Consider the following 23,069-nt stretch of genomic DNA (forward strand, 5'->3'; position numbering starts at 1 on the left):
AGTAACGGTGACCCGACTCCGGCCGGGCACCAACTTAAACTGAGGTGCCTCTGGCTGGGGGGCGGGGTTATAGGGAGAGTGGACCCAAGTGCATCCTGGGAGCTAAAAGCTTTAACTGCGTGGTGCCCGGATTTGGTTCCCAACCTATACCCCAAGGTCAACCCTGTGGACCCCCTATGGACCCTGAAGTAGAAAAGGATAATAGCCACATAGAGCGTAGTGTGCACATCAGATGGACTACTTCTTCAACCACTAATCAACTACAATGCAAAAAGCATGCTGTGGTTAAATTGCCGTAGCCATATAGCAGGTGGCTGACCATCATATTCTGTAGTTATTTAATATAGCAAGAGAATGTATACAGATATTCAGAGCGTATTTAAATACATTAGGAGGAGACAGATTACCAAAACAAAGTCAGGATAAAATCTGTGATCTGCTCTGACAGAAACTTTATGGAGCACAGTAATCCAACTATGTAGATTATAGAGGACTTTACATTCTGAAATCTGCTCTCAGGCCCCTGTAACAGTGCATGCTTCCCACAGATGCTGAATGAGCACATCACTAGTTTACGCTATTAAACATACAGGATCCTGCAATGTAATAACAAGTTATCCTCCTTTTCTTCAGGCACATCACAAATAATGCATTTCTCTTGGCCAAGGACTGGTTTGAGAACCTCTACTGGAGGAGACATTTAAGTACATGGTTACTTTATAGGATTTTCAGACATTCTTGAGAAAAGCCAGATACAAATGTTTAATACTATATACAGTAGCTGCCCCTCCTCACCTCATCAATTTCAAGGGAGAAGTAATCTTTCAGCATTTCTGACTTCTTCTGCAGGAACTGAACAATGTATTCCGCAAGACTTTCCTTAGGGCCATCTTCTTCTGTCCACCCACTCTCAGGACTGTCCAAAGCCAGCATTGCCAAGTCGTATATTGGAGCAGATTCCTAACAGATGTTAATACATTAAACCACTGACTTGTAATTAACCAAGTAGTAGAGTTAGACCTTTTATTTTGCGTTTTAGAGAAAAAGAAACTCCTCTACATACATACACTGCACATACGGTATACACCCGAATAGTAAATGTAAAACAAACATCCTTTCCTTTTGGAAAACAAATGTGTAAAATGTGAGAAATATTTAGCTCCTGGTATATATAGAACTTATCTAGATAGACAGTTTTGACTAGAAAATGGCAGAATTTCCTTTCCCATATTAATAATAGGAAAAGTGGATGGCTTGTGGCTCCCCCACAGCCGCGGGGGGGAGGGTTAGGTTTAGGGCTCCCGGGGGGGACTTAGGGTTAGGCACCCCCCCGGGAGGTTAGGGTAGGGGGAGGGAGGGTTAGGTACCCCCAGGGGGGACTTAGGTGTAGGCAGCGGGGAAGGGGGGTTAGGTTTAGGCACCCCTAAGGGAGGGTTAGGGTTAGGGGGGTTAGGTTAGACAATACTTATCTTTAGGACGATCGGGATTTCTTCCTTTGTCGGGCAGCCGCTGTCGGGAATTCAACAGCCAGCCATGCGGCCGATGGTAATACATATCACACCCCTGACCAGATGTGCCGCCATGACAGCCATCACTTTTGTGGACACCCTCGGAACCGTGGAAAGACCACGGGTAGAGCCTGGAACTGGTAATGAAGATGTTGAAGATGTTGTATAGCAAGCCTCAGGTTCCATAGCCAGAACGATGGAACGCAAAGTTCCATCCTGAACGTAGGCACTGAGTTACTTGTTCAATGATTTCAGGTTGAGCATGGGCCGATAAGACCCATTGGGTTTCTGAACCAGAAATAGAGAAGAGTAGTAACCCTTCCCGCGTTGAAATGGCAGAACGGGAACAACTACTCCTGCTTTCAGCAAGGACTCTATGGCTTCCTGGATCATCAACGCTTTGGTCTTGTCTAGGGAAGGCTCGTGTACCAGATGGACAGGGTATACCCCTGAGAGAACACTTCTTGTATCCAAGCATCCGTGGTTGTATTGCACCAGCAATGGGCGAAGCGAAGAAGTCGGCCCCCCACTCTGGGATCCCCCAGAGAGAGGCCCTTCCCATCAGGCTGAAGGCTTATCTTCGGGTTTGGAAGCCGGACGTCTAATGCTCCAGGCCTGCTTTTTTGGTTTAGGGGCAGTCTTGTTTTTGACAACTGTCTCGGGAAAGATTGACCCTTGGACTTACCAGAGTCCGAAAGGACCGAAAGGCTGATGTCCGAGCTTTAGAAGGTGCAGCAGCTGATGGTAAAAATGCCGACGTAGACTTTGCTAAGGTATCCACAATTTTGTCAAGGTCAGGACCGAACAAAATTTCCCCATTAAAGGGTAAGGCCTCTAAGCTTTTCTTGGAATCCACATCCGCCCTCCAAGACCATAGCCACAAAGAACTGCGAGCAGAGACCGCTGCCGTAGACACCTTAGAAGTGAGGAGACTAGCATCTAAAGATGCTTCCCCAATATAAGAAGAGGCATCCCTCATATGACCAATTAAAGCTCTCTGAACTTCCAGAGCTTCCTCAGTACATTAGCCCAACTCTCAATGGCTTTAGCCACCCAAGAGATGGTCATGGACGGTCGGGCCACCGCCCCTGATAGAGAATAAATGGACTTTAAACAAGTCTCCACTTTCCTGTCTGTCTGGTCCTTTAAGGACGAAATAGACGGCATTGGTAAGGTAGCACTTTTGATGAGGCGAGTGACGTGAGAATCCACTGCCGGTGGAGTTTCCCACTTCTTGCAATGACTAGCAGGAAACGGATAACTACTGCTTAAACGTTTCTGCGGCTGAAACCTCTTACTAAGTGACTGCCAGGCCTCCTCCATATGATCAGTCCGTTGGTCAGATAAAGGAAAAACAGCCAACGTCACCTTCGCCTGTTTAAAGTTGGGATATTTGGACTTAGGAGCCAGAGCATCATCCTCAATATCGAAAATGGACCGCACCGCCCGCACTAAAGCTGAGACATTAATGGTAGACTTTGTCTCCACTTCCGGAGAAGGGGAATCTGAATCAGAATCCTCATGCAACTCGCCCTCATCCGAGGCCGCATCTGAGTCTGATAACTGCGCAGACTGAGATGACGGAACAGTGCGTTTTGACGCCTTGTGAAATGGAGGTCTACATGAGAGAGCTCCCAATTCCGAAACCCTTCTGGCTGAAGGAATAGCCAGAAGGAATATAGTCTTAATGGTTAGCCATTTCAAATCCACTGAGCCCAGTGGTTCAAATAGCTGTCCTTGAAGAGTCTTCAAGACCACAGCCAGATCCCATGGTTCCACAGGTGGAACAAAGGGAGGCTGAATAAGAAGCACCCTTTGCATAAAGGTGCGGACATCAGGAAGCATAGCAATCCTATGATGAAACCACACTGAAAGTGCAGACACCTGTACCTTCAGGGAAGCTAGGCGAAGACCCTGGTCTAAACCCGCCTGTAGGAAGGCCAGAACCCTGGACAATCTGAACACCTGAGGAACATAACCTCTAGTGCGACACCATTGGAAGAAAGGCCGCCACACTCTATGGTAGATGTTGGCAGATGAAGGCTTCCAAGCCCTCAGCATGGTGTTGACCACAGAGCTGGAGAAATCTCTGGACCTCAAGAGGGCAGTCTCAATAGCCACGCCGTCAAAGACGGCCGACTCAGGTCCGGATGAAGGCAAGGACCCTGAGATAGCAGGTCCTGACGTTAAGGCAACAACAGCGGAGTGTCCACTGAGAGACTCTGAAGATCCGTGTACCAGTGTCGCCTGGGCCACGCTGGAGCAATCAGCAGTAGCGTGCCGCCTTCTTGCTTGAATTTGCGTATCACTCGAGGAAGAAGGGAGAACGGAGGGAAGAGGGACGCATACTGGAAGGTCCACTTGACCGCCAGAGCGTCCACTAGACAAGCCTTTGTGTCTCGTTCTTGACCCGAACATTGGCAGTTTGTTGTTGTGTCGTGAGGCCATGAGATCTATCTCTGGAAGGCCCCACTTGTTCACCAGTAGCTGACACACCTCCTGGTGAAGAGACCACTCTCCTGGATGCACGTCTTGACGGCTGAGAAAGTCTGCTTCCCAGTTGAGAACTCCTGGTATGAACACTGGTGATATTGCGGTGAGATACTTTTCCACCCATACTAGAATGTGGGACACCTCTGTCAGAGCCGCCTGACTGCGAGTCCCTCCTTGGCGGTTTATGTATGCCACTGTGGTGGCGTTGTCCGACTGTACCTGCACAGGTTTACCCTGCAGGACCTGTCTTGCTTGCTGGAGAGCCTTGAATACTGCCCGCAGTTCCAATATGTTTATTGGAAGAGCAGCTTCTACCAATGTCCACCTTCCCTGAAAGTAGTGTGGACCCATCACCGCTCCCCAGCCACGGAGACTGGCATCAGTCGTCAGAAGGGCCCAGTCTGCAATCCAAGAGGGGCGCCCATTGTTCAGGTGAGCCGTCTGTAGCCACCAGGCCAGAGATAATCGGACCTCCGGGGAAAGCACCGTAGTCTGTGTCTTTATCCTTTGGGGCGACCCATTCCATCCGGAGAGGATCAGCTTCTGCAGAGGTCTTGAGTGAAACTGGGCAAACTCCACCATGTCGAACATGGATACCATGGATCCCAGTAACCTCATTGCCGAGTGAATAGACACCCGGCGACTCTGCAGGCAAAGACGGACCTTTGCCTGTAACGCAGAGATCTTTTCTCCAGTCACCAAGATCCTCTGATGTTGGGAATCCAACAGAGCTCCTAGATGGAGCATCCTCTGTGGTGGTACCAGGGAGGTCCAATTTATCAGCCAGCCGAGAGACTGAAATACAGAGACTGTTAGTTGCAGACAGCCATAACTTTGGTGAACACCCGAGGTGCTGTAGCCAGACAGAAGGGCAGAGCCTGAAACTGGAAGTGGTCCTTGACCACGGCAAATCTGAGGAAGCACTGGTGTGCTGGGACAATAGGGATATGCAGGTAAGCATCCTGAATATCCAGTGACTCCATGAAATCCCCAGGTTCCATTGCTAAAATAATGGAAGGCAGGGTCTCCATCCTGAACCGAGGAACCCTCAGAAATTTGTTGAGGGATTTGAGGTTGAGTATTGGCCGGTAGGACCCATTGGGTTTCTGCACCAGAAAAAGATTGGAGTAATACCCCAATCCCTTCTGAGACAAAGGAACTGGCACTATAACTTCATTCTGGAGCATTGAGTGCATTACCTTCTTGAGTTCCCGGGCCTTGTCCTGATTGGACGGAAGCCCGTGTTGAAAAAATTGCTGGGAGGCCTCCTGCGGAAGGAGAGGGCATACCCGAGAGACCACTTCTCTGACCCATGTGTCTGAAGTGGTCAGACACAGCTTTGGGCGAATTTCAGAAGTCGGCTCCCACTTTGAGGTCCCCCAAAGAGAGGCCAGTCCCGTCAGGCCAAAGGTTTGTCATCGGACTTGGGAGTGGGATGTCTGGTACTCCAGGCCTGCTTCCTGGGCTTTGCAGGGTTCTTGGTGGCAGTCCTCCTAGGAAAGGACTGTACCCTGGGTCTGTTCTGCGTTCTGTAGGGACGAAAGGACGAAGAACCCGCTCCTGATGGGACAGTAGTGGAAGACAGACAAGCGGACTTAACTGCTGCCAAAGTATCCACAACTTTGTCTAGATCAGGGCCAAACAGCACTTCTCCATTGAAGGGTAACCCCTCCAAACCCTTTTTGGAATCAGCATCCGCCTTCCAAGAATGCAGCCACAGGATACGACGAGCCGCCACGGAGATCTTGGACGCCATGAGGCCCATATCTAAAGCTGCCTCATTAATGTAGATAGCTGAGTCCCTTAAATTACCCACCAACTCCACCTGTTCAGGTGACGAGTCTGGGTCCAGGGATGCCTCCAAGGTATCAGCCCACTGCTCTATAGCTCTTGCCACCCATCACACGGCCAAAGCCGGTCTGGACACGCCTCCTGCAACGGAATAAGTCATTTTCAAACATATTTCTACCCTGCGATCCGTTGGATCCTTTAAGGAGGACAGAGGGCATAGGCAACGGAGCACTCTTTACTAGACGTGTGAATCCACTTGTGGCGGGTTATCCCATTTTCCAAAATAATTATCTGCAAAGGGGTATGCCACTGCAAACCGTCTAGGGGGCTGGTAATGCTTACCCTGCGTTTTCCACGCCTCCTCTAAATGATCCACTAGCTGATCAGATAGGGAAAACACTGTAGCATCACTTTTAATAGCCTTGAAAAAGGCATATTTTGATTTAGCTACAGGTAGGAGTGTCATCCTCAATAACTAAGGCTGTGCGCAGCGCACGTATGAGCCATCATCTGTCGTCACAGCATCCTGATCTTGATGAGGTTGCAGCTGACGCTTCTGCGCCCGCACAGACGACTCGCCCTGTAACACCTCTGATAGCTGTTGTACTGAGGTAGACAGTGAATTAGCCCACGCAGGTTCATGGATGACCTTAGGGGGCGACAACGGGAAACTCTGAGGTACTATTAATTGTTTAGGAAACCCCTGCATAGGGGACGACACCATAGACTGCTGTGAGACCCCCATCTGGGGACACGTAGGGGTTGTCATTAACTGGCCCACCAGGATAGTAAGTACCGTAACAAAACAAGCCCATGGTAGCTCCTGCACAGGTGTAGTGACAGAAGTCGGCCGTGCCAACCGCAGGCACGTCTTACATAATCCATCAGAGTTACCATCACCCTCTGCCAATGGTACCTTGCATACAGTACACTTAGGCGGAATGGGGAAATCGTGCTCACTGTCAGACATACTGAGTGTGTGACCCAGACCACGATGCCCGCGTTAACAGCTTCCAGCAGCCTTTGCCACATGTATTAAAATGGCCACCGAGGAGCAGAGGGAAGGCTGGTCCGGGGGCGGAGCGCATGCAGATGCCTAACCACCTTGTGGAGAGGCCGTGTGCAGCGGGGGAGGCGCAGGCTGCTTAGCAGGGAAAGCGCGCTCCCCTGGTATGCATTTAACCCCTGGGACGCTGGACATTTACTGTTTCTGTCCAGTCCTCAGTCCCAGGGGGTAGTGGAAAGCGCAGGGATCAGTAGCCTGGTTCCACACTGCAGCCAGTCCCCAGGGAGCCCCCTGCCTGGGGACTAAGGACTGTGCTATTCGGCTGGAACCCACCGCGGGACCTTGCCACTTACCTGAACCCCCGTAAATCCAGCCACAGTCCGGGCAACCGGGGCCACCGCTAGCTGTGACCCCAGTCACCCACCAGCATCCGTGGATCAGTACCGGCGTTCTGGTACCAGCGGGGTGTAGGAGCGACGACATGGACGTCAGTACAGACTGTCCATGTTGTCTGCTCGTTAGATGTGCAGCCACAGCTGCATTGAAGAACTTCAGGGGCCTGCAGACCCCCACTCTGTACGGTGCATCCGACTTCGGCCAGGCACCGACGAAAACTGAGTGCCTGAGGCTCGGGGGCGGGGTATAGGAGAGGGACCCCAGTGCATCCTGGGAGGATGGAGAACTTTTTAACTCTGTGGCGCCTGGATGTCTGCCGCCATCGCCTATATCCCAAGGTATCCTGTGGATACCCTATGGACCCTTAAGTAGAAAAAATAAAAATTTAATTAAACCAAGTTCAAGCTTAGGGGCTGCCCAGCAGCCCCCATGTGCTAGGGTGACTCGACTCCGGCCGGGCACCAACTAAAACTGAGGTGCCTGTGGCTGGGGCGGGGTATATAGGAGGATGGACCCAGTGCATCCTGGGAGCAGCAAAGCTTTAACTGCGTGGTGCCCGTGGATCCAGATCCAGCTATACCCAAAGGTCAACCCTGTGGACCACCGATGGAACCTGAAGTAGAAGACTTATATAACAACATAGTAAGTTATATAAAAGTTAAACCAGAAGTGAAAATTCTACCTAGATATTTTGCTACAAGAGAACAATATCCAAACTCTCCAGTGACTTTGTTACCACCTCTCACATTTTAGTTTATCTACCATACAGTAGTTTGCCATCTGTACCCATGGTCAACCATGGCTCTAAGTTACCACCAACTCCCATGTCACTCATGCTTAGCAATCTCCTTACTTAAAACTGCTCCACCTCTGTCCTCCACTGGCTGTTTCAGCCACACTCATCCAATTCCTCTACGGTCATCCTTTTATACGAAAATGTTTTCTTCTCTGTCTCCACTTTTCATGTAAGAATTTTTTTCCATCCTTCTCTCTATCATCTCAGCTTTACCCTTCCCATCATTACTATGTCTGAAGCTACCTGCACCCTTATCTCAGCCAGCCGACACGAACTAGATCATCAGATCACACATATGTAGTTAAACAGCAGCTGGAGGACCAGTTATTGCCCACCCCTACTCTTAACTGCTCAAACATCATTCACATCTATCCATTCTGCCACCTCCTTTTCCCGTGCACTCTGAAACACTAGATCTGCTGGCAACAAACTTATCTTTCCTTGTATTCCTTCAGTCTCCATGCAATTACTAAAATCTGGCTCCCCTTGCTGCTCTCCTTCACCCACAATCTTCAAACACTGACCAATAAGGTGGTAGAGTAGACTTCCTATTATCACCTGGTAGCACCTTCAGTGTCATCACCCCAGTACCCCAACTCCTCTTCTCCTCCATTAAAGTTCATACCATATATTTCCTCTCTCCATTCCACCTCACGTTGCAATCATCTGTCATCTCCCAGGCCCTATTGCCCAATTCTCACGTCCTCTCCGCTGACTATCCACTGTTATTTAGAGGACTTAAAAATCCTCATAGAAGACCCAACTGGCACTGCCTATAAACTCCTGAATCTTAGTTCCGTCTACATCTCTGCCATCAATCGTGATGGAGACTCCCTAAACCTCTTGTTCTCCCATCTCTGCAACATCTACAGCTTCTACATTTCAATTTACCCATTTTGACCACAAATTTCCTTTCCTTCTACCTCAACTTGCCTCATGTACCCAAATCTGTAGGCACATAAATGGTCTTGACCCAATCCTTTTTGCTGTCTTAGTTTAGTCACTGCGCTCTACATTTTCCATCCTATCCTGATCTTGATCTTATTATACTCTTTCTACACTCACCAGAACACTTCACACGCAGTCCCAGCCACCCTACATCATCTTTGACAAGCCAAACTCCAAACCTGCCATTCCAAACATGTTTTCTGTTGCGCACAACGGGGAAACATACTTCCTCTTTTCTTGCTATACCGTCATTCCTCTAGCAAAGCAAACCTACTTTACTTTTACTTTTTTAATATCCAGAGTCCACCAATACCAGCCACCTATTTGTCACTGTCAATTTGCTTCTCTGGCATTTCCTTCCAGGCTTGTTCACCTCTGCAAACCATCCTAAATGCAGCAGTGAGACTGATCATCCGTTCTTGCTGCTCCACTGTGCAAATCCCTACACTGTATCTGCATTACCTCCAGAATTCAATTTAAGCTGCACCTCCACCATGTTCCTCAATCTCTGATCTAGTCAAAAGATACACTCATGCTCTTTGACCTACACCTCTCTGATAAATATCTCACTCCTACCTTCATTAGTTCTCCCGTGCTGCTCTCCAGGTTTGAACATGCCTCCCTGTCTTGCCAAACTCTATTGCAGCCTTCAATCTTTCAAGCACACACTCATCAATCTCTTCACAACAGCCTATAACCCCACCTGATCCTACTCCCTCTACATGTTCTACCAGCTACAGTCCCATGTTGACTCTGCATTCCATTAGGTCCTATTGACTTCACTTCGTTCTCCCTCTCTAAGCTGTAAAGCTCTAATGAGAATGGCTCTCTCTATCCCGTCTCCTGTCTCAACCTCCTTTCGTCAACTTCATATGTACTAGTTCTGTTTTTGTGTCTGATTTGTATAACTTGTTATTCTGACTGTCCGGAACGGCTAAGATTTTGTTGCACCTTACCCAAAAAAAAAAAAAAATGATGTTAAAACAAGAATATGTATAAAATATTGCTCTCAATAAAAGGAATTAAAAGACATACAAATTAGACATTGAAAACTGATTAAATTGATTAGAGTCTATTTTTTCAGGAGTGAGAAACAACAAAACTCCATTAAGGTGGAGTCAACACAGGCACTTTGAATGATCGTGCTATGCCAACATTTCTCATGTACACATGCCCTGGTTTTATTGCGTTTTCAATGCAGCTGGAAATGTGTAGTGGGTTTAATCTTACATCTTATAATGGGCAAAAACATGCTATTTGTCATGGATGTGGATTGAAAAGTCAACAATCACAAGGTAGACAGAAATAGGTTGACAGGGACATTAGCTCAACAGGGTTAAAAGGTTGACATTTAGGGATCAATCCAATTACCAGCGAATAATGCAACAACAGCACCACATCTTGAACCCCACGTGGCTCGCTTTCAGCCTGAATTCCCTCAATTTTGCTCACAGTCCTATGGGGCTGTGAGCAGTTTTGAGCGATTTCAGGCTGCCATAAAGTGCGGCTTTTGCCACGCTAACTCACACCTGTGATGTCGACACATGATATTTTTTATTTTAGCCTGACCCTAAAACGAACCCCAAGTCAAAAAAACATGAAAAGTCATGTGTCTCTTCCTTTTCTGACGAACATTTGAATGTCGGCTTTTTAACCCTGTCGACACAACTCACATTCGACTTAATGTTCCTGCTGACCTATTGACCCATCGCCTGTTTTGAACTTGTCAGAAATGCTGCTGCCAGTGTTTTAAAAACTGCTCAAACAATTAAAGCGCTCATGTGATATCCTGTTTTACTCCTAGAAAAAAAAAAAAAAAAGAAGAAGATTTAAATTTAAAGCGATTACAGTTTAAGCATTAAAGGTGAAGAGAAAAGCTCATGTGATGCATACACCACCTTTACTGCTTAGTCCATAAATACTGTAATATACAGAAACAAGATAAGGTATGCCTTGGCATATGGAAAGTAATAATGAGACCTTTTTAATAATCCCAGACCAACTTTCCAACAGCTGGTGGCTCAGGCTCGCAGAGTATTTCCCCACCTAGTCACACATTTCTCAACAGAAAAAGATGACGACCAAACAAATGCACAGAATTCTGTTCACTTATAGGATATTAAATAAGCAATGTAAGTTTTGTCATTTTCAATTGTACACGTGTAATGGAAAAGTACTGTAACTTACGGATAGCCTCATTATGCCAAAATTCCCAAAATCATAAATAAGTATTTGATAGAAGAGCTCCTGGCTGGAGAGGGAAATTAGTTTTAATTAATTTAAAATAAAAACATATTACAATTGTTTTAATATGCTTAACAATTTTTGAATAGGCATTTATGACATTTTCAAAATGAATCCTGCAATAGTAGTTTTTATATACACAGACATGGGTAAGCTCAAGAGGAACTCACAATTCAAAATACTCCTACAGTATGTCAGTTTGTAATGTTATAGCACAGTTCAGATACTAGGTAAATGAAAAATAAATGATGGACAATAGGGTGAGCGATATATGCCACCGCTCACATGACTGCTGTTCTTACCTCAACTTTGTGCTATTTAAAAGATACAGCTTTGTTTGATACTGAGCCAGGGCCCATTGTGGGCTTACACAGCCTACAAAAGAGTGATTGCGCAGCATGTCCTGGAGGCCTGCAATAAATCCAAAATGATTACAAAGAGTGGGCTGCTTCACACACTGGTGCACAGGAACAAAGAATAATAGTGTCATCAGTATTCCTATGGCTGGTGAAGCTTTATAGTATATGGACACCACTTAAACGGCTCAGTAGTTTAGTATACTTGCTGGTGACAGCATCACTGTACGTCACTATGCTGCTGGTGACAGCACCACTGTATGTCAGTATACTTGCTGCTGACACAGCACCACTGAAGATTTGTGTACTTGCTGCTGACAGCACCACTGAACATTTGTGTACTTGCTGCTGACAGCACCACTGAACGTCACTATACTTGCTCCTGACAGCACCACTGAACGTCACTATACTTGCTGCTGACAGCACCACTGAACGTCACTATACTTGCTGCTGACAGCACCACTGAACGTCACTATACTTGCTGCTGACAGCACCACTGAACGTCATTACACTTGCTGCTGACAGCACCACTGTACGTCATTACACTTGCTGCTGACAGCACCACTGAACGTCATTACACTTGCTGCTGACAGCACCACTGAACGTCATTACACTTGCTGCTGACAGCACCACTGAACGTCATTACACTTGCTGCTGACAGCACCACTGAACGTCACTATACTTGCTGCTGACAGCACCACTGAACGTCACTATACTTGCTGCTGACAGCACCACTGTACGTCATTACACTTGCTGCTGACAGCACCACTGTACGTCATTACACTTGCTGCTGACAGCACCACTGTACGTCATTACACTTGCTGCTGACAGCACCACTGTACGTCACTATACTTGCTGCTGACAGCACCACTGAACGTCAGTATACTTGCTGGTGACAGCACCACTGAACGTCAGTATACTTGCTGGTGACAGCACCACTGAACGTCAGTATACTTGCTGGTGACAGCACCACTGAACGTCAGTATACTTGCTGGTGACAGCACCACTGAACGTCAGTATACTTGCTGGTGACAGCACCACTGCACGTCATTACACTTGCTGGTAACAGCACCATTGTATGTCAGTATACTTGCTGGCGACAGCACCATTGTATGTCAGTATACTAGCTGGTGACAGCACCACTGCACATCAGGATACAGTACACATTCAGAATGTCCACACTGACAAAATGTCCACATTGTCAGGATGTAGACATCCAATTTTGGGGTTAGCATTAGGCTGCGGTTAGGGTAATTGACAAGTCATTGGAAAAAACTAGGGATGTGCAGGCTCAGTTCTACTCGGTTCCGTTCGTTTTTTTTTACCGAATCTTATTGGTTATCCAAAACTCGTGACAGCTGAAACCCAATAAGATTCGGGAAAAAAAACGAACGGAACTGAGTAGAACCGAGCCTGCACATCCCTAGAAAAAACACACTGTCCACATACTAACGTCGACATTCAGACCACGTTGACATTCTGAATGTCCACTTTTTATACTACACCCCTGTATACTGCTGGTGACAGCACCACAGGAAGTTACAAGGTAAAAGCTAGATGTAATAAGGACCTAACACTTAATGTCAACTTGTGGCATGGTACTTGCATTATGCATGAAGGGAATGTGTATACAAATGGAAATGTGTAACAATGGGAGAGATATAGACAGAATGTATTGAGGAATACCATTATCTTACGTACTTCTATGAGCTTTGTCCTCAATATCTTTCTGCAAGCTTATTATACTGGTTAAGTTGATAACTCTTCTCCTTGCTGTGGAGGCTGCTGTCATTGTCCTATCAGCCTCATCTTCAACCATTTCAACATCAGACTCTGTGCGTGGTCTCTTCTTCCTAAGTGAATATATGTACAACTTTAGGACTGGAATCATTACAAGGAAAATGCAAAACGTATAAGCTTTATTTAATTAAGAACTCCAAACTTTAAATCATACCAACATTATTTTATGTTTGATTAACATTAGCTGATAAAATGATTGCCATCAGTGGAGTTTTTGAGTTTTGACATGGTATCAAATATATTAAAAAATATAAGACAGACCCTTATAAATAAGTTATGCATGCAAACTGTTGTACTGCAAGTGGCAGCAGCTCTGACGTTACCTGGGTGGCATAATGCCGGAAGATGTGCTTGCTTCAGAATTGTCTGGTGGCATTTCACACTCGTTCATAATCGCAGTAACATCAGAAGCACCAAGCATTTCAAGATCACTCAGATCTTCCATAGTGGTGTCCTGTGACTGTGTTTTATCAGCCTTCTGATCTTCAACCACTTTTGATGCATGGCATTCTGGCGCACTAGACAGCTTTTGTATGGACAAATGCTGAAGAAAGGCATCCAACTTTTGCTCCCTGGAGTCTGTACGCACCATCTGATGAGCGTACACCTTATCACTTGCCTTCTGAGGTGCAGAAGATGTACTGGAGATGGGCTTCACCACTTCACTAGCACTGATAGATGCACCCGGCAACAATGTCTATTCACAAAACAAGCAGTAGGACTATTAAAGCCAGTTGTAAAAATGGATCACAAGGCATACAACTATAAGCAAGAAAAGTCAAATTAAATACTATAGACTCTGATGGGAGAAACATCTTATGTGCCACATAGCTACGAACTATCACTAATATATACATTAGAAATTCAGTGGAACCCCACTTCCATGAGTACACAAACTGGATCACAAATCTGTTTGAAATGAGTTGACTGCCTAAAGGGGAGTACACACTTGGCGATATTACTGAGCGATTGCACAATTACGACATCGTAATCATGCAATCGCTCAGTAATCGTGCACAAATCATGCACTATAATGACGAAAATGACCAGCAATGCGCACTCCTGCTGGTCTTTTCCGTCATCTATCATCGCCTGAACATGCAGGCCAAGCTACAGATAACGACAGATTGGCCATGTTCAGGAAAGATGGAGGGTGCCTACACTGAACGACACATCGTTCAGTGTAGGCACTACGGACTTGGTATGATTCAGCGCCAGCCGCATGGCCGGCGGTTCAAATCCCGGAAGCCCGACAGAGGAGGCAATCCCGATCGTCCCCAGGTAAGTATAGACTAACCTAATTTTACCCCCTAACCCTCCTTTAGGGTGCCTAACCCTAACCTCCCCTCCTGTGCCTTACCCTAATCCCCCCTCTAAGTGCCTAAACCTAACCCCCCTTCCCCGCCGCCTAAACCTAAGATCCCCGGGGGGGTGCCTAACCCTAAGTTTCCCCCAGGGGTGCCTAACCCTCCCTCCCCCTAGCCTAAACCTAACCTCCTGGGGGGTGCCTAACCCTAAGTCCCCGCCGGGAGCCCTAAACCTAACCCAATTCCCCCCCCCGCGGCTGTCCGTGCCCAGCATCACTTCGGTCGGGATGCCGGGCGCCGATCAAATGACAGGCGCCGGGATTAAGTAGTCTAGAAGCTGGCAGTCGGGATTCCGACCGCCGGCTTCATAAACATATACCGGCACTACAGGGGATCAGGAACAACTGTACGATTACGATGTTGTAATCGTACTGTCTATCCTAATCGCCTAGTGTGTACCCACCTTAGGTTGTGGACTCTCTATCACCTCCTTACATATAGGATTTAAAGCGTGTTGTTAGAAAAGTGATGGAGAAACAAAGTAAAAAAACTAATTATTATTTGTTTAGGTTTGGTCTTTAATACTGGACAAAACACTAACAGTAATATTTATCAATAAATGATTTCCCCAAAGTATAAGCAAAGTGTGAATGATGTGAAGCTGTACTACAAAACACAGTACTTAAAATAAAGTATTAGAGTTTCATTTATGAAGCTGCTGCTTCATAAAGAAACCTTTAGGTTTATACTTAGCCAAGGTCACAGAGGAGAAAGAGTCAGGAGAAGACAAAATCTAAAACAAAACAGCGAATACCAACCTAAAAAAAAAAAATATCATTCAGAGGAGGAAGGTCCGTGTAACGTTTTGAGAGAATTTGAATGCAAAAAAAAAAAAAAGCCTATCACCTGTCACCATTGTGGTACATATACAGACAATGGGTACTCCAAGAGTATTTCAAAACCTATCAATATTGGAAGGGATATATTCTAATGAGACAATAAAAGCGAACTATAAACCAGCACAGTTTAAATTTAGGGAAGAATACTGACCACATCAACCCCACCGTTCTTTGTCCATTTAATATTTTGCTTACCAAATGGAAGAGGTATAAACAGTATAACCAAGGAGGACAGTTTTCACTTACAAGTCGTGTTGAGAGATTTTTTTCAAAAACTTTTATTTTCAATATAAACTAAATCTCAGGTTTTAATTTTTACCGAAGTAGTAAAAAGAAGATTTTTGGTTACTTAGGGTTAGGAACCCCCCCGGGAGCTTAGGGTTAGGCTAGGGGGAGGGAGGGTTAGGCACCCCCCTGGGGGATTTAGGATTAAGCGGCGGGGAAGAGGGGGGGATTAGAGTTAGGCACTGGGGGGGAAGGTTAGGGTTAGGCACCCCTAAGGGAGGGTTAGGCGGTTAGAAATAGGTTAGCTACTACTTACCTTTGACTATCGGGATTTCCTCCTCTGCCGGCCTCCTGGTGTCGGGATTCCAACCGCCAGGCAGGGGTCCGGCGGTAAATCATACAGATTCCCTATAACAAGGTTCAAACCATTGAAAGAAAAGCCATACGCCACTGAAAATTGACAGGCAAGAAAATTGCAATTTAAACAACTAGCCTCCAAAATTTCTGAAGGAAGGCCCAGAAACAAGAGGCAAAACCTGGAGGAATGAATCCTCTTCTGTTTACCCCACCAGAGAGAGAAAAAAACGTCAACCATTGAAACCTTGTTTCAAAAGCCAGGCCATAAAAGACAACTTAAGACAGTCCCTGTGCAGAAATAGATTCTGTAGGAGTAACTCTGGACATAGTGGAAGACACCACCTGGGACCTACCAACTAGTCGAAGACGTCGGCATACCACGACCTATGTGGCCCGTCAGGAACCACTAGGATTACCGTAAACCCCATGATCTGCTCTAGGCAAAAATCAAGGACCGGGGGAAATAGACACACGAGAGATACAAAAAACCCCAGAACTGTCATTGCACCTAAAGCGTAAACCATCAAGTTCCGGGAACACATACAAAACTGTGGAGCCTTGAAGTTGTGTCAAGAGGCCCTGAGGTCCACCTGTGTAAGGCCCCACGTCCGAAACAACTGTTAGAAGACGTCTGTATGGAGAGACCACTCCCCCGGGATAACGTGGTTCTAGTGTGGTAGACCGCTTCGCAATTTGCCACTGCCGGCTTGAACACCGCTGGGAGTGCCGGAACAAAAGCCTCTGCCCAGGAAAAAAGACTGCTTGCCTTCGCCATTGTTCCTGTGGCAAATTTGCCTCCCTGATGATGTACATGTGCCACCTTCAGTAAATTGACTGAATACACACTGACCAGTTGGCCAGGACGGACTGGGCTTCCAAGCGAGTCATAAAGAAGCTAGGAACATGAGCACAGCGATTGGAAAAGCGGTATCCGAGGTGGACCAAGGGTCCTGGAGTCGCAGCAGTAATGTCACGGCACCCCAAACGAGAAGACAATGACCTAAGTCGGAGTGACCCAGGATCATCTACGGAGGAGTTGATTGGAAACCAGTCACCAAGTGGGAGATTGACAAGTACTGTCTGACAGAATGAGAAATAAAAACTAATTAACCGGGCTGCATCGCAGCCCCCTGAAACCGTGCCCAACTCTGACGGGCACTTAGAACGCACTGGCTTGTGGGGAGTTGCTTAGGGGAGTAGCTTATATTTAAAGTTACAGGTTTTAGTTTAAGTGCCAGCTCCTTGGACCCCATCCACAATCCCATGGTCCAGTGTCCCCCAGCCTTGATGATAGAGAAAAGGTAAATACATATACAGGAAAAGCAACAAAATCAAATAAAAAAATGGTGCCGATATCAATCACCTGTGTAAAATACATCCTGGAGCAGTTGGACCCCAGCAGTTTGCTCTCTATGTGTAGCTGGACTCTTTCGATGATGCTTTCTTCATGCAGAAAGTGAACTTCATGCTTCGTCGGATGAACATTTACATCAACATTTTGAGGAGATATGTCCAAGCTAGAAAAATCAATGCAACACAAAATAAGTAACAGTAAATCACATCAAAGTTTAAAAAAAAATAATAGGAGTGTAACGCACAACTGTAATAAAAAAGTGTAGATGCATTATGCATACATTTAAAAAGAGTAATTTTATCTTCACAATATAAAATGTGGAACATTAGAGGATAAGGCTTAGGTGCCAATATGTCATGTATGCCCACACTCCAACAACAAACAGCTAATATATAAATATTAGAACACTCACATCAAGATTTTATTTTTAGCGCAGAAGTTGCTGCAACATTTGCCCCCATAAACACTCACACCTATACATACAAAATACAGCATATAACCCCATTGTCCTGATTTAGGTGACACAGACCAGATTTGAGGACTCTGGGCCTAATTCAGACCCGCTCGCGAGCACTGAGCGCTCGCAAGCGGGTCGATGTTAGCCCAGTGCGCATGCGCACGACGGAGGCGGCTCAGTCGTGCACATGCGCGAGATCCGGATAGCGACTGGCAAGCCATCGCTATGGGTCTCGCGACAAAGGGGGCGTGCTGTCGATAGTGAGTGACAGCACGCCCCCTTTGGTGGGCGTGCCGGGGTCGTGGCTGCCCAGATGAAGGCGTTCCCATGGGAGCGCCTACCGTCTGGGGCCAGCCCCACTAACATCACAAGTGATGTCAGCGGGAGTGCTCTCGGCTCTGATAGAGCCGAAAGCACTCCAGGGCTTGCGGCAACGAGACCCTACCATCGCGACCATCTTCCTGGCCGATCACTATAGCTGTGAGTGGTCACCCACAGCTATACGAGCTGCCAGGAGGCCGCTCTAAAATTAAGGACGGCCCTGATTCAGAGCGAGCGCTCTGTCAGAACGTCCGGCTCTGAATCAGGGCCTCTGTTTAGATCTGGAAGGAAGGTTGTAAGGTATGTCCCGTTCACTGCTGCTCTGTATGTTGATGATGGTTTTAGGGGACTGGAAAGGAATGGAGGAGTGGTCCAGCACTTCAGAAGTGCTGGATATGCTTCTGTGACACGTGATCAAAGTCCTTGCATATATTCAGAATGACATCGTATTCAGCCACTAAACTAGTCCAAAAGTATATGGACTCTCTATTTAGAATGTTTGGCCATATCACCTACATCCATTGCTAAGAAATGCATAAAATGAAACATACAGCCATGCAATCACCATAGTGACATATTAGCAGGTTGTACTAAAGTGCTCAGTGACTTTCAATGTGACATTGTCATAAGTCAGTTTGTCAAATTTCCATCCTGGCAGAACTGCCCTAATCAATTGTAAGTACTGTTATTATAAAATGGAAATGTCTAGAAGCTCAGCTGTAAAGCGACAGGCCACACAAGCTCACAAACTGGAGAGATGAAGCATATAAAAAAGTTTTTTTGCGACACTCACTACAGAGTTCCCTGCTACCTCTAGAAGCGACATACAGAAGACTGGCTTCAGCACCATTTATCAAACGCAGATAGTTTTAAAACTCATTGTGTATGATAAAACTTGTTGATCAATGGGCCTGCCAGTATGATAAATGGATTAGACACAAGAGGGAATAGGTTAGTTATTAAGAACTAACAAAAGAGTTTGTATTATTGGGTAATTACAACTAAAATTAAGCAATAGCACTCTCTCTGTATACCATGTAACAGAATTTGTATGTACTGTAGCTACAACGCTCACCTCAGATACAAGAAAGGATGGGTGTTCTTTGGCAAATAGGCAGCATAAACCGTCTCTATTGCTTTCTTCAAAGCAGTGGATTCTACAAGTCTTGCTGCAGATAAAAATATGCAGGATTACGGTGAAATAAAGCAAATAATATATAAAAAAGGTGTTAATAAAGGTGTTGGTCCACAGCAAATTACAAATATAGCATCAATGCACTTTGGCTTAGATTGTACAAGTGTTTGGATGCTGAATGGAGGGAAGTGATACAAGTTGTCCATAAGACATTTCATCAGTTGAAGTTTTGTTAATGGTGAAATTGTACTATATACAAATAAATAACTACGGTATAGAAATAATAATATAGTGGAACATCGTTCAGGTCAAATACTTGCCATTTATGAACAGCAGGAAAATACATTTCTTCATTGAATAGTTGGCATTGGTCACAAAACCCTTCATTTTAAATGCCAGCTTGGAATCTTCACAACCTACTTCAATTAACTCCCTTGAACAAAAATAGATATATATAAAAAAAAGAAACATCTCCACAGAGGCTTTACAGCAGGGATGGGGAACCTCAGGCCCAGGGGCCGTATAAGGGCCGAGGAGTCATTTGGTCTGGCCCTCTGAGCATTTCTCTGCTAGTCTCATCTGGTTAGCAGGGTGTCTATAATGACACCCTGCAGCCAGAATCTATGCAGCAGTGCCGCCAGGAGTGTCCTTAGCACACTGCAGACGGTCACAAAGGTGCCCTTACAGCTCCCCAAAGCATTCTCAGGATGTTCCGGGCATTGCTGTAATCACCGGCAATTGTGGTCCCACCTCGTGTGACATTACATGGAGGGAGTGTGGCCTGCACCGTGCCCACGATTAATGCTCTAATTATCAAAATGGCCCTCGACAGACAAAAAGGCTCCCCACCCCTGCCTTACAGCAACATTATGAAGAAATATAAAGTGAAATGATTAGTCAAATAAATATAACGATACAAATAATTAGCAACAACTCAAATAACAAAAGTAGTTCTTGAAAATGCATAACGAATTTAGGTCACTATACTGGTCAAATATTGTACTTGCAATCCCAACAAATAGTGATAAAAAAAAATAAAAAAAATTGGAAAACAACCTGGGTGCACGAGTGACACCAAACATATACAGTAAAAAGCAAAAAGCTTCCAAGCAGATTTGTAGTTGTGACTAGGGAGGCTAATCCCAGCTAATTTATTTCAAGCCCGGGAGTCGGGATTGAAAAAAAATCTCAATTCTGTGATTCCTAGAATCCAGTGCTTGCGTGCACAGATTTACAAGGGGGTGGGATGGTGTAGGCTGGGCAGCGTGACCTTTATGATGTCACACGCAGCCACACAGCGCTGCCCCCGGGCTGAAGACAAGCTGCGCATTTTATTCCTGAAAATCCTGGGATTGGAGTCACAAATCCCGGGATTGAAATCCCGCCATTTTTGCCCTAATCCCGGGATCCGCCTGATCCCAATAGTTGTGTAATTAATTAAGCAAATAACAGTCTAGTATGATAGATTTACATATAAAAATGCTGGAGTCCCCTGGCTGCCTATCGAAAGCAGATTCCCTCTAATATTTAGCTAGGGTACAATCTAATTTTGAGCTGGGGATTTATTCATTAAAATATATCGAAAGTATAATAAATTTTATGTACTCCGTACCTGCTTACTGCATTTCCAAATATAGTTCGTATATTGTCTACGGTTGTTGCATTTGACAATGTTCTCACATCAGCCATGGTCTCACCTTGCTGAGAGGATTAGCAAAAAAAAAAAAAAAAGTTTGAGTAGGTGATCTTTACCATTCAGAAATTTGCCAAACTAATATTGTGCATAGCACCTCCACAAACACATTTTTCCTAAACATTTACAAATTATCCCATTTCTCTAAATCAGACCCCTGCCCAGTAAATAACCAGTGCAGATCTCTATAGGTCCCCCATACATCTGCGATGGATTAGGGCACTTCCCCCACCCCCCGATGCCGGGGCATAGGTGAAATCCTGAATCTTTCATAGGATGAGGAAGCTTTACAGAAACCCTACACTAAATTAAACAGGGCTGAGACCAATACGATAGGTTCACTCACAGCTGAATCAGCAAATCAGGCAGAAGGACGGTTCTGATGGTTCTGCCAAATAAGTGACAAAACTGGGAGGCACATGTGACACTTGGCTGTCAACCTTGCAGTAGGAACTGCCAGACTGACCTGTATATATACAAAATAAAAAAAAATTATAAAAACCCTTCTGGTCTACTTCCCTTACCAGAAATGACAGACTAAGCTGTTGCTAGGACAGGCAGTGAGGGGGCTAATTTGTGCAGACGCTATTGGAAGCAGTAGGACAGGATACCACCCACTACAAAAAAAAAAAAAATCTACACATGATAGGCACAAGCTGCGAGTGGGAAGAGAGCAGCGCAAACCACTTGACATTAATCACTGTGCTGCTGTGCTGGCAGGCAGTGCAGTCCTGAGGCACCTTAGTGGGAAGAGGTCCTGTGATGGGGGGAGAAAGAGGACTGATTTGCCTGTTGGGATACTAAGGATAGTAGGGGATGAATAAAAGTAAAGCACTGATATGACAGCCAGGGATCGCAAAGCTGAAATACCTAGCTGATCTGTAGAGTTTTTCAGCTGCGATTAAGGAGAGGGACTGAAGTTATTGTCAGTACGAAATAGCAGTGATTCTAAATTAACTACATAGGGAAGAGTCCAAGAACAGCTCTAAAAGTCTTACAGCTCGTTTCATAATTGAGAAAACCCAGATGCTGATGGTCTGTTAACACGGTGCAGTCAGTAACTAAAAAACAACACCCCATCATTGTGGAGAAATCCCAAAGGGGGAGTAGGAGCAAACAGCTAGTGAGATAGTGATTACAGCCACAGCCCCATAGCATATATTTCCGTAAGGCATTTTGCCATCTCATAGCTCGTTATACAGTGCCTTAATGTCACCCAGAGACATTGAGGCACAAACCCAGGTGTGAAGTTACAAATGCAAGCTCAGAGTACATAGCTCATAGTGCATGTTGCTAGTGGGTCACCTAGAGACAATGAGATACTTCAGATGAGACATTTCATGCTAGCCATAACGGAGTTATATACTGAATGCAGCCACAGCACATTTTCAGTGTGTATGTGTGTTGCACATACCACACAATTTATTCTTTGTGATCTCTCTTTGGGTTGTTTTTATCCATTCTTGCACCTAACTGGTCTAAAGCTGGCCACACATCTAAAGATGATCTGTCCAAGCAGCCAACTAGTTGATTGGTTGGAATGAAAATCTGGTAAGGAATACAAACAGCGATTTGCTCCCAAAATGGACCAAAACTGTTGTTTGAACAATAGTTTAGATCAAACATTTAACAAACTTGTCTGAACGACCATTTTCATCTGTTTTCTGGCATTTAGGAGCAAACTGCTGATCATCAGTTACTCCCATACGTTACCAGATTTTGATTCCAACCAATCAACAAGTTGGCTGGTTGGATGTAAGTTGGTCTAGTGCACAGGTTCTCAAACTCGGTCCTCAGGACCCCAAACAGTGCATGTTTTCCATGTCTCCTCACAGAATAACAAGTGAAATAATTAGCTCCACCTGTGGATCTTTTAAAATGTGTCAGTGATTAATGAATACACCTGTGCACCTGCTGGGTGACCTGGAAAACGTGCCCTGTGTGGGGTCCTGAGGACCGAGTTTGAGAACCACTGGTCTAGTG

At 45.6% G+C, this 23,069-nt stretch overlaps 1 protein-coding gene across 3 annotated transcripts in view; it reads right to left on the reverse strand.

The window, feature by feature from the left end:
• Positions 1–23,069, reverse strand: part of MLH1 (mutL homolog 1) — a 119,912-nt gene that overhangs the window by 30,295 nt on the left and 66,548 nt on the right. For all 3 annotated transcript variants that reach the window (XM_088464232.1, XM_088464227.1, XM_088464223.1), the window contains 9 exons: positions 21,006–21,094; positions 19,714–19,826; positions 19,334–19,427; positions 17,490–17,643; positions 13,662–14,035; positions 13,240–13,391; positions 11,485–11,593; positions 11,126–11,189; positions 796–960 (listed from right to left, as the gene is read on the reverse strand). In XM_088464232.1, coding sequence (XP_088320358.1) covers positions 796–960; positions 11,126–11,189; positions 11,485–11,593; positions 13,240–13,391; positions 13,662–14,035; positions 17,490–17,643; positions 19,334–19,427; positions 19,714–19,826; positions 21,006–21,094 — 1,314 coding nt within the window. The remainder of the gene's footprint in view (positions 1–795; positions 961–11,125; positions 11,190–11,484; positions 11,594–13,239; positions 13,392–13,661; positions 14,036–17,489; positions 17,644–19,333; positions 19,428–19,713; positions 19,827–21,005; positions 21,095–23,069) is intronic.

This window comes from Taudactylus pleione, unplaced genomic scaffold, assembly GCF_031769625.1.
Source record: "Taudactylus pleione unplaced genomic scaffold, aTauple2 ptg000054l, whole genome shotgun sequence".
NCBI lineage: Eukaryota > Metazoa > Chordata > Amphibia > Anura > Myobatrachidae > Taudactylus > Taudactylus pleione.